At 45.9% G+C, this 16476-nt stretch overlaps 1 protein-coding gene across 13 annotated transcripts in view; it reads left to right on the top strand.

Moving 5' to 3' along the window:
* The window catches only part of AAK1 (AP2 associated kinase 1), a 194963-nt gene that overhangs the window by 113929 nt on the left and 64558 nt on the right, over nt 1-16476 (top strand). For all 13 annotated transcript variants that reach the window (XM_056571427.1, XM_056571426.1, XM_056571422.1 and 10 more), the window contains exon 4: nt 2384-2526. In XM_056571427.1, coding sequence (XP_056427402.1) covers nt 2384-2526 — 143 coding nt within the window. The remainder of the gene's footprint in view (nt 1-2383; nt 2527-16476) is intronic.

Below are 16476 nucleotides of genomic sequence, written 5' to 3'. Positions count from 1 at the left end.
GCATTATTTTTCTCTATGCTTGTATAATATCACCCCACTGCCTTATATCTGCTCTCCCCTCTCTCTACAGCCTTTATGACCTGTTCCGCAAGGTTTCTCTCTCCCATCTACTATTCATGATGGTTCATCCCTAGCTATTATCTTTAACACTGAGAAAAAGCTCTGATAAGACAAAGTTTAACCGACTTCATGCTCTCTGTGTTAAAGATTATGGCCGGCATTTATCATTGTAGGTGTGAGTGAAGTATTTTTCTACACCTTTTTTTTTTTGTATGCTGGTAATGTGTAGGAGCACCACATTTATGAAGTGGTCACAGAGCATTTGATACCTTTTGTGCAGGTCACATTTTCTGACATTTCTCTCTTCACCTACACTAAAAAGCTAAGCTAAGTCTGGGCTGGTGTAGTTTTAGAGACTCTTCAGAGGCTTTGCGCCTTTTTTGCGCCTTTTCACAAAAAGGTGCAGTTCATAAAACCTGTCCATATCATGTGTATTGCCAAAATCAGTGGATTGCAAATCAGCAGAAATGTGTAAACCAAAAGGCGCAAAAAAAGGTGCAAATAAACCCTGCTTGCGCCTTCTTTGCGCCTTTTTGTAGACCCAAAAAACTGTCTAAAGACAATGATAAATGTCAGCCTATAGCTGGGAATGGACCATCATGCATAGTAGATGGGGAAAGAGATACCTTGGGGAACAGCTCAGAAAGGCTGGAGAGAGAGGGGAGAGCAGATACAAGGCAGTGGGGTGATATTATACAAGCATAGAGAAAAAAAATGCTCACACTGTATGGGATGTAAAGCAAAAAATAAGCAACATTTTTTTATTTTTTATTTTTTTTATTTTTTTTTTGCAAAAATACAAAAGCAAGAATAAAAACATTGCTTTCCAAAGGTGCCTATAGCCTTTAAGACTGTAGTTAATTGCAGATTTATTTTCTGAATGTAAAATAAGACAATTTTCGCAATACCTTTTTATTATGATGGGCTACACTGGCATGAATGAGGGAAACTGATGCTGCTACTTAGAGGGCATGAAGTCTGTTACACTTTGTCTTATCAGAGCTTTTTCTAACAGACTTCATGCTCTCTAAGTAGCAGCATCAGTTTCCCTCATTCATGCCAGTGTAGCCCATCATAATAAAAGGTATTACGAAAATTGTCTTATTTTACATTCAGAAAATCAGCAATAAATTTAATCTACGCAAAGATGTTCATAGCCTGAAAAGCATCACTTTTTAGCTGTTATACCCAGCTTGTCCTGTTGAGGCGCTCTATAAAGGATCCTTGCCTCCATTATACTGTACATCACCACCTCTAATTTGACTGAAGGTCAGACAAAGAGTGTTTAAAGTCTGTTGTGTGTGTAATCCTGGATTTAAGACCAATGCTTATTTCTTCCAAAAACAGCACCCCACTTGTCCTTAGGTTGTGCGTGGTATTACAACTGCGTTTATTGAATTGAAGCCAAGTCATATAGTTATGCTTGAAATATGTAAAAAAAAATGATTGACTGAAATATCTTTTTGGCCATGTTCACACGACGGAATCCAGCAGAAAAATTCTCCTCAGAAATTCCCCTGTAGCATTGTGCTGCACCATGCACATGGTAGAATGTTTACGGAAGATGTTTCCGCTGTGGAAATTTCGAATTTTGCACTCTACCTTAGTAATGAACCTGTTAAATCTTTTGGCGGAATCCGGTCGGAAATGCATTGCCATCTATGGACATGGCACACTTCTGGAGGGTCCTAGTGACTGCAGAACATACTATTTGAGGACTGTCCACCTGTGTTTTCCAGTTGGACATTCCGCAAATTTTTTGCGGTGTGAACATAGCCTTAAAGTGGTACTCCGCCCCTAGACATCTTATTGGATAGGGGTTAAGATTTCTGATCGCAGGGGTCCCGCCGCGATCATATAGAGCGTTGATTGCAGCGTCGGATGCTCGTAATGTCACGGCCACGTCCGCTCGTGATGTAACGGCCACGCCCCCTCAATGCAAGTCTATGGAAGTGGGCATGACGGCCGGCACGCCCCCGTCCCATAGACTTGCATTGAGGGGGCGTGGTGGTAACATCACGAGTGGGCGGGGCCGTCACAAGATTCTGCCCCGTGCCAGCAATCATCCAGTTTGCTCTGTGCACCAGATGTCTGGGGTGCTGAAGCCGAGATTGCGGGGGTCCCCAGTGGCGGAAACCCTGTGATCAGACATCTTATCCCCTATCCTTTTGTATAGGGGATAAGATGTCTAGGGGCGGAGTACCTCTTTAGAGGGTATTTCAGTAGAAGACATTTTTAGTGTCTATATATTAGGAATGAGGGTCCTCGAGAATAAAAGACTATGTAAATGATGCTTAAAGTGCATGCTTTCTTCTCTTTGCAGGGGGGCAAGTGGTAAATCTAATGAATCAGCGTTTACAGACTGGATTCACAGAGGCCGAGGTGTTACAAATCTTCTGCGACACATGTGAAGCGGTGGCTCGTCTTCATCAGTGCAAAATTCCCATCATCCACCGGGACCTCAAGGTAATCTTCTACTTCACTGAGCATGTAACCCCATGCTATCTGACCATGTGTCTCTACAACATGATATCTCTGTGTGTAGCACCGATTGACGGTACGTTATCTATTATATTAGCAAGGCTCGATGAGGGCTAGCCATTGTGCGCCTTGTATGGAGGGGTCCACATTGAGTCTCTCTCTATAGAAATATCTCTGAATGGGGATGAGGAGATATTCTTACTGCAGACTTTTGGCAACATCTGATTTAAATCACTGTAGTCCATGTAAGGGTAGTTTTTCTATTCAACAATAGTTCTGCCAATACAAATAAGGGCTCCTGCCGGTAATCTCTGCTTGTTTGTGGAGCGAATCGGTTTTGTTGTCGAAAGAATTTTTCTTTTTGTTTTCTTTGCATTTACTTTCATCTATAATCTGAGTAGAATTTTCTAAGTACAATACTTTTCTTTTTTTGTAAAAAGAATATTTCTTATTTTTATTTTTGTGTGATAAGAGCGCTCTGATAACATAAAAAGGTTGTTACATACATAGTCGGGTAGAATTTTCTATGTACAGTACTTTTATTTTTCTGTAAAAAAAAAAAAAAAAATATATAATATATATATATATATATATATATATATATATATATATATATATATATATATATATATATAATTATTATAATTTTTTTTGGTAATAGTGCTCAGATCACATAAGAAAGTTGTTACACATCTAGTCGGGTGATACAACAGTTCTTTTAACAAGCACATGCATACTTTGCCCATCTTTATTATCTATTTCTACAATGGTGCCATATTGGTTCTATTAAACAGTAGGGAACTAATGTCAAACATTACTTTTACACAACTAGGAAAAATTTGTTAAAATTTCAACATCAAGTTTATTTATTGCAATTTAAAATATAATACCCCAAAAATATATTTTTCGGATACAACTCTATGCTCAGAGTGGCCCCCTGAGAAGGGTTGTATCTGAAACGACGTAGGGGACCAGAGGCACGTGGGGACTACTACTCCTATTATAGGTAAAATTATGTGTCACCATAGCTAACAGCTATAACCAGCCGCAACCATTTAAAGGGGTACTCCACCCTTTGATATCTTATCCCCTCCCCCTCGTGACGTCACACCCCACCCCCTCAATGCAAGTCTATGGTAGGGAGTGTGATGGCCGTCATGCCCCCTCCCATAGACTTGCATTGAGGGGTCGGGACGTGACGTCACAAGGGGGAGAGACCGTGACGTCACGATCCTCCGGCCCCTGCATCGCCAGTCATTGGGCATGAAGCTAAGATCGCTCCGTGCACCAGATGACGGGGCTGCTGCAGTAGAGATTGCGGGGGTTCCCAGTGGCGGGACCACCGCGATCAGACATTTGGATAGGGGATAAGATGTCTAGGGGCGGAGTACCCCTTTAAGGAAATACACACCCTTTCCCTTTTCTCTTGTCTCTGTGAATAGTATTTCCATTCCGGAAGCTGAATTCCGTAGCGTGAATGGTGCAGCAGAATCCCATTAAAACAATGGGAGGCTGCTCCGTTAGAATTTCCAAGCAGAATTTTACTCAAAAATTTCGTAGTGTGAATAGGCATTGAGGGAAACAAAAGCACTGTGTGAACCCAACCTTCTTGTATAGATTTGTCTCTTTAGGTGTTGTACGTGCCCTTATTTATGCCGTCTGGATGGCGGGTCTCCCTTCAGTCGGCCAAGTTCCTGTCAGTCAGTCATATTTCCGCCATTTTAATTCCCTTTAGTTACCGCATCTAGACTTGGACGGCTGTCATTTCTGCAGGAGATTAACAGGTCCTATCTGTGGTGGATTAATACATTAATCCTTTGCTCTCTGTAAGTGCTAGAGGCTGGGATCAGCTTTCTGCTTGCCTGGAATGTGATACTGACAGATATTCGGACGCTGCAGCCGGCTCATTTCCTAGTGACTCAGCATGGGCCCTTTCTGGTCCTCCTATTTGTCAGGGATGTCAGTAGGACACGAGATTAATGCATAGCACGTGTAAGCATCCACCGGGTCTCAACGTACACATTGAAGATATGTGTTGTAGAATTCATACGTCGATTTGTAAAGGCCTACATATGTGACATCAGCCGATTTACATTCCACTGAGATTGGCTGACAGATGATTCAGAGCATCACATAATACTTGTGCATCCATGAACTAAGGTTTAGTAAAGGGACATGAACATTCCTTACAGGGCTACAGTCCTGAAAAACAGGTTTCTTCTTACTAGGTGGTGAGAAGTTCACTGCAGGTGGCATCACCTAATAGCAGTGCTTCTCAAACTGGGTGCCACAACACATTAGTGCAGCGTTTCCCAACCAGGGTGCCTCCAGGTGTTGCAAAACTACAACTCCCAGCATGCCCGGACAGCCTTCGGCTGTCCGGGCATGCTGGGAGTTGTAGTTTTGCAACATCTGGAGGCACCCTGGTTGGGAAACGCTGCATTAGTGTCTCGGCGGCAGTCCCCAGGGGTGTCGCGAGACCGTCCCGTAGCAGCAGCCGCCGCTGGTCGCTAATCTTGAACTGGCAGTCGGTGGCTAGGTCACTCTAAATTGAGCTGCGGTGGCTGTTGGGACTTCTGACGGGTGACATTGAGTGGAGCAGGAAGACTTCGCTCATAAGGGGGGGGATTATGTGGCACAGGGAGGGATCAGGGGTGGGTGGTGGATTTTGTGGAACAGGGAAGGGGAGATCAAGGGCGGATTACGTGGAACAGGGGGTGATTAAGGGAGAAATTACATGGCACTGGGGGTGATCGGGGGGAGGATTAAGGGGGGGGGGTTGATGAAATGGCACAAAGGATGATGAGGATGGGGGATAAAATGACAAAATGGGGTAGTGGTAACAAATGCAATTCTGATGCTTCGTATCCAATAGATAAAGAAGGGGCACTCCAGATTAGCGTGAAAGCAGCGTGTCCTTATTTACCCTTCCAAGTTACAGTGCTACGTTTCTGTCTACACCATTAGACCTTTCTCAAGCCCTGGCTTGAGAAAGGTCTCATGGTGTAGACCGAAACATAGCACTGTAACTTGGATGGGACCCCCTTCATCCTCCCCAGATCACCCCCAGTGCCATGTCTTTTCCCCCTTAATCACCCCCTGTTCCTCGTAATCCGGATAATCACCCTCTGTTCCTCGTAATCCGGATAATCACCCTCTGTTCCGCATCCGGATGTGCTGAATGTGGGGTATTGAGTCCTGCCTTCAGTTGCTGAGGACCCATTTGGACCAGGAGTCCTCTGCACAGCGCTGGTTCTGTTCTACAAGCTACGCCAATTCTGATACTGGTATCATGTCGTGCAGCATAGGTCACATGATGTGATATGTGCAATAGGCAGCACAGTGAGGAGTGTATCACAATACTATACTTAAAAGGGTGGCACCAACATAAAACGTTTGAAAAGCTCTACTTAGAGGGTGCTGCGGGGTAGGAGTCTCATCTAACCATCAATGCTTCTTTTCTCTTTGGGGGTTTTATGAACCTGGGCATTAATATAGTAAATGCCATAGGCCGATATGTGCCAGGTACGGAGGATGTGGTGACTACTCAGGAAGATGACTGGATGACCTTGGTGGGCCATCAGTAAGCGGTGCCATCAGTATTGTCGCGGGGTCTGTTATAGTAATTTCCTGGAGGGTCTATTCACACGTGCAGTATCCTGTACAGATTTGATGCGCAGTATTTGAAGCTGTGTTAATAAATGTAGTTTATATTAAAATCTGCAGCATAAAATGTGCGCAGGATACGGTACATGTTATAGACCCTAAAGAACATGAATGCAACGCTCCTGCCATACCAGTTACGCTACGATATCAGTGGCGATCTGTCTTCTCTGCATGTCTCTTCATACCCAAGTTCCCATACCAGGGTGCCTCCAGCTGTTACTCCTAGAATACCCGAATAGCCGAAAGCTTTCTATTTTCCACAGAAGACAATGGGTGATGGGTTTTCAGGCAAACCCATGCATATTTGATCAGCATGTAAAAAAAAAAAATTGTGCTGAAAGCTGCATTGCTAATTTTTCAGCACAGATAAAAAAAAAAAGCCATCGCATTTCTGTTTATTTTCACATACCGGTAGGTTGTATATATTAAATACATATCAAAATTGCACAGATTTTAGAATTTCTTACGGCATAATTTTCTTATTTTTTTCAGTTTAAGCAAGTACTTATGACCCTTTTTAGGCTATGTTCACACTTGTAAGTTCTGCATTCAATTTCCTAAGGCTATGTTCACACGGCAGAATTTCTGCATGAAAATTCTGCAGAAATGAATTGCCCTTTCACTTCAATGGAATTCCTGCAGCAGAAATTCTGCTGTGTGAGTGGGACAGCAGAATCCCATTGTAGTGTATTGTCTATAAATTCTTTCAAAAATTGAGCTGGGCTTCACAGGAGGGGTATACACAATTTAAAACATAGCATTTAATGAGTACCAATTAAAATACATTAAGATGCCCCACTGACAATACAGTAACAATAACGTGAAACCAAAAATACAAGAGACAATATCAAGGACCAGAGCGCATGGTGCCTGGTGTGACTCAGGGATATAGGGATGTCTGGGTAATTAGGCTGTATATAGGGAGAGCCCTAATATACCCTATCAGGGGAGATGTTGTGAGGACTACCCCTGCTCCCACAGGGACCGTCGGAGTACTCGTCCTAATAAGGACGACCCCTGCCCCGATCTATCCCTTTGTTAATCCCTCTACTAAGTGCATATAATGCAACCTGAAAACAGCCCTACGCGTTTCCCCCACATATGGTGGGTTCCTTAGGGGCAAAGGTATAATGCAAAGATATGGTGAATGCAAATGATGGTAAATAATGCAAAGATAGAGTAGATGCAAACAATGGCAAAACAACAGCACAACAGGTTGCAGTGATGCAATAAAAATGACCACTAGCCTGCAGACCTGTAGTGCACCAATCAGAAAAGTCACAGTAATGAACGCCCTTATAACCCCCAAAAACTGCAAATACTTGAGTGCATATAATGAGCAGTAGGAGGAAAACAAAGTAATGGTGGGCAGTTCAAAATTAGCTTGGGCAGAGCCCTGCCTCAGGCTACTGAGGCTCACGTGACCTCTCCCGCAGTGGCGGATGGCGAGTGTACACTCTGCAGTGACAGTGTCCGGTCCCGATTTCAGTATCACGCTGCCGTGTCAGCGGGTGGCGTGCTATTTGTACTTACGGGCAGGTACTCAGTAATGAGCGCGCGTCCCTCCGTGTGCGCGCGCTACTCCCGGAAGTCGGCGTCACAACCAGGCGCCGACGTCATATCCGGGGGCGCGATCTGTCAACGGAGCTGAGCGTCAGCGTTGCTAGGCAGCGCTTCAGTGCAAGATACAGCGCTGTCGCAACGCACGGTAAGAGAAACATAAGCTGGGTTATGATCAACGGATCTCTATAAGCCTGGGTTCCTCAATCAAAATAAGAGAGAGCTGGTAAGATGCAGATGATGACGGAATGAACAAACTAAAAAGTGAGATTAAAAATAAGACCACGATGAGGTAAAAAGGAGGAAGGTGCAGAGATAATATGAAATAAGGTGATACAACATAGAGAGGGCTTGGAAAGCTCAGAGGAATCAAAGGGAGGAGGGTCAGCTTATAAGAAGCAGGCATAATTCAGCTGCTTGTTAAGGCCCAAGGGGGACTGGGTTTGTAGTCTAAAAATCCATTGAGCCTCTTTTTGCAAGATAAGTTTTTCCCAGTCACCTCCCCTCACAGGAGGTCTGACAATTTCCATCCCCACAAATCTCAAGACTTTGGGGTCCCCCCAATGTTGATCTTGAACATGACGGGCAAGAGGTTTGTCCGCTGTTCGTGCAATGTCTCTGAGATGTTCTCCAACCCTGCGTCTGAACTCCCGAATAGGCCTCTGTACTCTAGGCCACAGATGCAGGTTGCTTTGTAGATCACACCTCTAGACCTACAATTTACAAAGTCTCTGATGACAAAAGAGCGACCTGTGACTGAGCTGACAAAAGATTTTGTAACCTGGACATGTGGGCAGGCCACGCAGCCGCTACACCTAAAGCAGCCCGTGGTCTGACTATCTAACCAGGTGGGGGCAGTGGTTGGTCTAACGAAGTGGCTATGTACAAGACGATCCCCTAGGCTCCGACCCCTTCTGAACGAGATCTGTGGGTGGACACCAAGGATGGGTTTAAGGTCTGGATCCATCTGTAGTACATGACAATATTTGTTAAGAATAGCTTTGACCTCTCTTGCACCTCCATCAAAGGTAGCCACTATCCTGGCGATATTGTCAGTCTGTGGTTTAGGTCTGGGAGTGAGCAGCTCATTTCGGTCTCTATGTTCAGTCTCTTGAAAAGCCTTCCTAAGAATCCGGTCAGGATAGCCCCGGTCTTTAAACCGAAGTCTGAGATCCGCTGCCTGTTTGAGAAATTCAGAGGAGGTGGAACAATTCCTCTTCATCCTAAGGTATTGTCCCTCGGGAATACCCTGGCGAAGTGGCCCAGGGTGATGGCTGTGCCAATTTAACAAAGAATTTGTGGCGGTGGGTTTGCGGTAAACTGTAGTATCAAGAGTTCCTTGATCATTTTTACTGATCAGAACATCAAGGAAAGGGATCTCCATGAGGATGTATCTCAAATGTAAATTTTAGTCCCAGTTCGTTGATGTTCAGGTCTGCCACAAAGTTGGTAAATTGTTCAACATTGCCATTCCAGAGGATAAACACATCATCAATATACCGAGCCCACAAGCCAACCAGTTCTGTGTGATGTTGTAACTCCTCAGTAAACACTACCGACTCCTCCCACCAGCCCAGATAGATATTGGCGTAGGTGGGGGCACATGGGCTCCCCATGGCCACGCCTCTGAGCTGGTGGTAGGTGCGCTTGTCAAACACAAAACAGTTTCTTGTGAGTGCAAACCTGAGGAGATCAAGAACTAGCTGGCTGTGGGCTCGGAATTGAATGCCTCTGCTACGTAAGAAAATCTCAACCGCCTGTAATCCCAGTTCATGTGGTATCGACGTGTATAATGATTCCACGTCGATACTGGCCAATAGGCAGGTGCCCTCAAGGGTAAGACCTTCAAGTTTTTGTAGCAAGTCCGTGGTGTCTCTGGTGTAGGAAGGTAATGACCTCACAAAGGGCTTAAGAATGGTGTCAACATAAGTGCCCACATTTTGGGTGATGTTACCCACACCAGAGACTATAGGTCTACCCTTGAGGGGCACAGTGCCCTTGTGGACCTTGGGAAGGGCGTAAAAAGTGGCAGTTCTGGGAAAACGTGGTATCAAAAAGTCCACCTCATCAGCACTCAACAGGTTAGCAGCTCTAGCTCCAGTTACCAACTGCTTGAGCTCAGTAAGGTAGATCTCTGTTGGATTATGACTCAAGATCTCATAGCTGTTGGTATCAGAGAGGAGGCTTAGGCACATGGTATGATATTGGGACCAGTCCATGATCACAATATTCCCTCCTTTGTCAGAGGGTTTTATGACCAGGGACTGGTCCCGCTCAAGATGCCTGCTTCTTATAAGCTGACCCTCCTCCCTTTGATTCCTCTGAGCTTTCCAAGCCCTCTCTGTGTTGTATCACCTTATTTCATATTATCTCTGCACCTTCCTCCTTTTTCCTCATCGTGGTCTTATTTTTCATCTCACTTTTTAGTTTGTTCATTCCGTCATCATCTGCATCTTACCAGCTCTCTCTTATTTTGATTGAGGAACCCAGGCTGATAGAGATCCGTTGATCATAACCCAGCTTATGCTTCTCTTACCGTGCGTTGCGACAGCGCTGTATCTTGAACTGAAGCGCTGCCTAGCAACGCTGACGCTCGGCTCCGTTGACAGATCGCACCCCCGGATATGACGTCGGCGCCCGGTTGTGACGCCGACTTCCGGGAGTAGCGCGCGCACACGGAGGGACGCTCGCTCATTACTGAGTACCTGCCCGTAAGTACAAATAGCACACCAGCCGCTGACACGGCAGCGTGATACTAAAATCGGGACCGGACACTCTGTCACTGCAGAGTGTACACTCACGCCATCCGCCACTGCGGGAGAGGTCACGTGAGTCTCAGTAGCCTGAGGCAGGGCTCTGCCCAAGCTAATTTTGAATTGCTCACCATTACTTTGTTTTCCTCCTACTGCTCATTATATGCACTCAAGTATTTGCAGTTTTTGGGGGTTATAAGGGCGTTCATTACTGTGACTTTTCTGATTGGTGCACTACAGGTCTGCAGGCTAGTGGTCATTTTTATCGCATCACTGCAACCTGGTGTGCTGTTGTTTTGCCATTGTTTGCATCTACTCTATCTTTGCATTATTTACCATCATTTTCATTCACCATATCTTTGCATTATACCTTTGCCCCTGAGGAACCCACCATATGTGGGGGAAACGCGTAGGGCTGTTTTCAGGTTGCATTATATGCGCTTAGTAGAGGGATTGACAAAGGGATAGATCGGGGCAGGGGTCGTCCTTATTAGGACGAGTACTCCGACGGTCCCTGTGGGAGCAGGGGTAGTCCTCACAACATCTCCCCTGATAGGGTATATTAGGGCTCTCCCTATATATGGCCTAATTACCCAGACATCCCTATATCCCTTAGTCACACCAGGCACCATGCACTCTGGTCCTTGATATTGTCTCTTGTATTTTGGTTTCATGTTATTGTTACTGTATTGTCAGTGGGGCATCTTCATGTATTTTAATTGGTACTCATTAAATGCTATGTTTTAAATTGTGTATACCCCATCTGTGAAGCCTAGTCTAATTGGGTATCACCTTCAGCTGCCTCGCAGCCATCTTACTTTTTATCTGTGATTCTATTCTTGCAAAAATTGAATGCGGAATTCCATGCAGAAATTCTAGCATGTGTACATAGCCTTAAAGGGGTACTCCCGTGGAAAACTTTTAAATCAACTGGTGCCGGAAAGTTAAACAGATTTGTAAATTACTTCTATTAAAAAATCTTAATCCTTCCAGTACTTATTAGCTACTAAATACTATAGAGGAAATGGTTTTCTTTTTGGAACACAGAGCTCTCTGCTGACATCATGACCACAGTGCTCTCTGCTGACATCTCTGTCCATTTTAGGAACTGTCCAGAGTAGGAGAAAATCCCCATAGCAAACATATGCTGCTCTGGTCAGTTCCTAAATCAGAGAAGTCAGCAGAGAGCACTGTGCTCATGATGTCAGCAAAGAGCTCTGTGTTCCAAAAAGAAAACCATTTCCTCTATAGTATACAGACCCTAAAAAGTACAGAAAAGATTAAGATTTTTTAATAGAAGTAATTTACAAATCTGTTTAACTTTCTGGCACCAGTTGATTTAAAAAAAATAAAAAAAGTTTTCAACCGGAGTACCCCTTTAAAGAATCAACACTTATTTTGCATGCTGTTTGCCATTCCATACCACATGATAGGGGACGTGCAGGCAACAACCACGAATATTTTTTAACCTGCCCAAAAAAATGCAACTGGCAAACAAGATGATCTCTGGGCCCATTACACAGGGTTGTACAGTATTGGCCTGTTTGGTGCAAGGGAAGGAGGAACATGCTGTATGTAATAGATTTGTATAATAATAAATACTTATTTCATTGTCTTTGCAAGCTCTGCATAGCTTTGGTATTTCAGTCGCCCTCATATACATATATTTTTGTGGCACATGTGGTTACTCGCCTGGTTAATAAGTGCTCATCCTTGGCAGTAAAAGGTGGATAATTTGTCCCCAAATAGACATAAACAAATCAATGAATAAAGGTGCCTGGGGAGCCCTCAAGGAACTCTGTATGAGGAAAAGGACAATGGAGGACACAGGGGCCTATTATGTATATGACACAGTCATCTGCTTTGATACGTAGTGGTGCAGGGTGGAGGCTCTGGGGGGGGGGGGGGAGAAGATGGGTGGAGGCTCTGGGGGGGGGGGCAGAAGATTGGTTGAAGGTCCTTGGGGGGGGGAAGAAGATGGGTGAAGGTCCTTGGGGGGGGGAAGAAGATGGGTGAAGGTCCTTGGGGGGGGAAGAAGATGGGTGGAGGCTCTGGGGGGGGAGAAGATGGGTGGAGGCTCTGGGGGGGGAGAAGATGGGTGGAGGCTCTGGGGGGGGAGAAGATGGGTGGAGGCTCTGGGGGGGGAGAAGATGGGTGGAGGCTCTGGGGGGGGGGAGAAGATGGGTGGAGGCTCTGGGGGGGGGGGGAGAAGATGGGTGGAGGCTCTGGGGGGGGGGGGGAGAAGATGGGTGGAGGCTCTGGGGGGGGGGAGAAGATGGGTGGAGGCTCTGGGGGGGGGGAGAAGATGGGTGGAGGCTCTGGGGGGGGGGAGAAGATGGGTGGAGGCTCTGGGGGGGGGGAAGATGGGTGGAGGCTCTGGGGGGGGGAGAAGATGGGTGGAGGCTCTGGGGGGGGGAGAAGATGGGTGGAGGCTCTGGGGGGGGGGAGAAGATGGGTGGAGGCTCTGGGGGGGGGAGAAGATGGGTGGAGGCTCTGGGGGGGGGAGAAGATGGGTGGAGGCTCTGGGGGGGGGAGAAGATGGGTGGAGGCTCTGGGGAGGGGAGAAGATGGGTGGAGGCTCTGGGGGGGGGAGAAGATGGGTGGAGGCTCTGGGGGGGGAGAAGATGGGTGGAGGCTCTGGGGGGGGAGAAGATGGGTGGAGGCTCTGGGGGGGGTATGGGGGGGAGGAGATGGGTGGAGGCTCTGGGGGGGATAGAGGTTAAGTAAAGTTTCTGTGGGATTGAGGTAAGATACTGAGTGGAGTCTCTTGGGATGAGGATCAATATTGCATCTCTAGCATAAATGAAAGGCTGAGGTCAAGGTAGAACAACTCATAATACTACTACAGCAATCACAATGTGCCAGAAACATGGAATGATTAACTCTTCATTTAATTCCTTTACTTTATTCTTATCTGGTTAGCAAATCAAATCTAAAGAAATCGATATTATTGGATCGTACCAAAGGAAGATTGAGGCTGTTGGAGTACGCATATACTCTCTTATATGTCTTGCTTTATCATTCGTGTAGGCATAATAAATAAATTGTTATAAGTTGTCAGAAAAGCCTAGTCAGTAATATCATGGAGGCATTCCGTCTTCATTAGACACTCAATGACTCACTGAAGTGATTATGGCGGAGTACAATTAGTCTATTAGCGCTTTTGTCAATACGGCGGTTATGGAAAGCCGCTGTAATTGTGTCAGCTCGTTGTTACATCAGGTTTTACTATGGATAAAGGAGCAGGTAAACTGCCTGCAATTATCTGCAATGGGAGTTACTTGGGGAGAAAAAAGCAGCGTCAGTGCCGGTAATTGTAGAGGTATTAAAGGCGCCTGGTGGAAGCTAAAATAAAGGCAAATCAGGCAAGTTAATGAATTTGGAGTATTTAGGTAGACAAACAGCCTCTCAATCTATTCTAATTCAGCTCAATGCAACAACTCGATACTACTGTATTTATTGGAGTCAATGTGCCTCAGGATACAAGGAGAAAGTCTGATGAAAAGGCCAAGCCTTCCATGACTGATACGCGAGAGGGAATACTTGTGGGGGGATTTAGCTTAGTCAGCAGCACTCCTCTGTGCTTGGACTGTGTTAACCTTAGTAAAGTTGAGTGAAGACGTATTTGTAATGGGGTCCGGTTGTGTGGGCTGTGGAAGACGTTTGAGGAAATTAGTTTTCCACATGTGGAAGTTTAGACAAAGTATCCCTGCCCTAAGAGAACTAGTTTTTAAAGATGGGGGCAGCACAGGAGAAGATCACAGCAAGACAACATTTTAAGGAGGTGATAGTCACAGATCAGTGTCTGAGCAAAGTAAGCAAGAGGGTTCTTACACAGATAATAAGATATGTAGGAAGGCTCAGTAAGGTGGAGAATTTTGTAGACTTCTATAACTGTTTTGAGACTGGTAACCATAGAAACCTAGAATGTGTCGGCAGATAAGAACCATTTGGCCCATCTAGTCTGCCCAATAATCTGAATCCTCAATAGTCCCTGGCCCTATGTTATATGAAGGACAGCCTTATGCCTATCCCATGCATGTTTAACTCCAGAACATAAAAATTGTCCCCCATACTGCCAGCAGTAAAAAAAATAAAGATGTACATATCTTCCTCCGCTCCCCCGGGGCCTCCGGTAACCGTCTCCGGCCTCCGCCACGATCCACTTCCTGGTTTCCGGTGGTCGGATGAGTCATACTGCGCTCAGCCAATCACAGGCCGCAGTGAAGTCCGACTCGGTTACCGGAGGCCCCAGGGGAGCGGAGGAAGGTATGTACATCTTTATTTTTTTACTGCCAGCAGTAGGTAGTGCCGGGTGCCGGGTGCGGTGTAGGTCTTTATCCAGTATAGGTGGGTACTCAGGTGGGGGTAGTGTATTCCTTGCCGGTGATGGTAGCTTGGTATGCAGGCCAGCAGTGTGAGGACGGAGCCCTGAGGAGAGTCCGTAGAGTAATGCAGAAGTATTATCCCCTTACATCCTTTCCCTTATCCCCTTACATCCTTCCCTTCAATCCCCTGGTTGGACTTGATGGACGTATGTCTTTTTTCAACCATACTAACTATGTAACTATGTAACTATGTATTGGAGGAAAAAAGTAACCCAAATCGTGGTATTGATGCAAAATAATTTATTCTTACAGCATAAGAAATCAAAGAAAATAATAAATATAAAGCAAGACGCGTTTCGGGAGTCACAGCTCCCTTTATCAATTGCAGGTGGATGCTGTATGGCAAGGTAACAGGTATAAGTGTTTAAATACATGAGAAAATGGTGCCAAAACCAGGTGAGCTGGTGACATCATGTGGGGTGGATGCCGGGGCCAGGTAGGGGCCGGGCATTAAAGACCTAAATAATAAAACATATTCAAAGAAGGGGCATGAAAACCACATAAAACATGTAAAAAAATCATAGGTATAGTCTTTTACAGGAGTATTTGGAAGTTGAAACTGAACGGCAAGAATTGCTGAACCGCAAGAAACTGCCGGCGTCCGTGGGACCAATCAGGAGGCAGTAGGAGGAGGCTGTCATCGCTGTGCAGGGTTGCCGCTGTGGGGAATGAAGACGAGCCTCTTGAAGCTGATTGGCCGCTTGCTGCGAGAGGTGAGGATGTGGCCAATCAGGAGCGAGCCGTACTATTCGGAGTACAGTTACGATGTCATAGGGGAACATGAGCCGTATGGGGATAAGTCCAAAGAGAGTGGGCGGGGTGCTGATTGGCTGTCCGGGATCTTAGATGAGCCAATCGGAGGGGGGACGTATAAGTCCGGGTTGCAAGTCTTTGTTGCTGGTGGCGGTGGAATAAAGTTCAAAAATGTTCAAAAACGTCAGCCAATCGCTGTTAGATCAGCCCGGGTGGCGTCCGATCAGAGTGAAGACGTGTATATTCTCTACGGGAGATTCCTAGAGGTGTCGGCGGCAAATCCATTTTGAATAATACGACCAATAGCTGCTGGGCAGGTCCCGGTGGCGACCTATCCTGAAGAAGGATGTGTTGTAGTGCTATCAAGATGCCGATGTCAGACTTTATCATCGTCCGGGCGGGCTGTCATCCGATCTCGAAGTCCGGAGCACACTCGGAACTTGTCATGGAGGAGCTGGAAACCTGTAAGGGAGTAAGGAGGTAGACGGGGAAGGGAGAGACAGGTGGTCTCTCCCTTCCCCAAATGGCGGCTTGCTGTCGGCTTGTCCCGCATTGAGGAGGCATCTGGTTCGGCTGTCATCAAAGCCCGGAACATACTTGGAAGTTGTCATGGTGGAGCTGTAAACCTATAGGGGAGTAAAGAGGGGGAAGGGGAGGGGAGAGACAGGTGATTTTGGCGGCGGCTCGCTGTCAGCTTGTCCCGCAGTGAGGAGGCATCTGGTGCGGATGTCATTTGGACGTATGTATTACGTGACGTTTTCGATGTATTCATTCAGACCAGAAGGTGTCAAAGTTTTGAGGGTGAAGATCCAGAA

This window comes from Hyla sarda, chromosome 4 (genome assembly GCF_029499605.1).
Source record: "Hyla sarda isolate aHylSar1 chromosome 4, aHylSar1.hap1, whole genome shotgun sequence".
Lineage (NCBI taxonomy): Eukaryota > Metazoa > Chordata > Amphibia > Anura > Hylidae > Hyla > Hyla sarda.
This window is presented reverse-complemented; position numbering and strand designations above follow the sequence as displayed.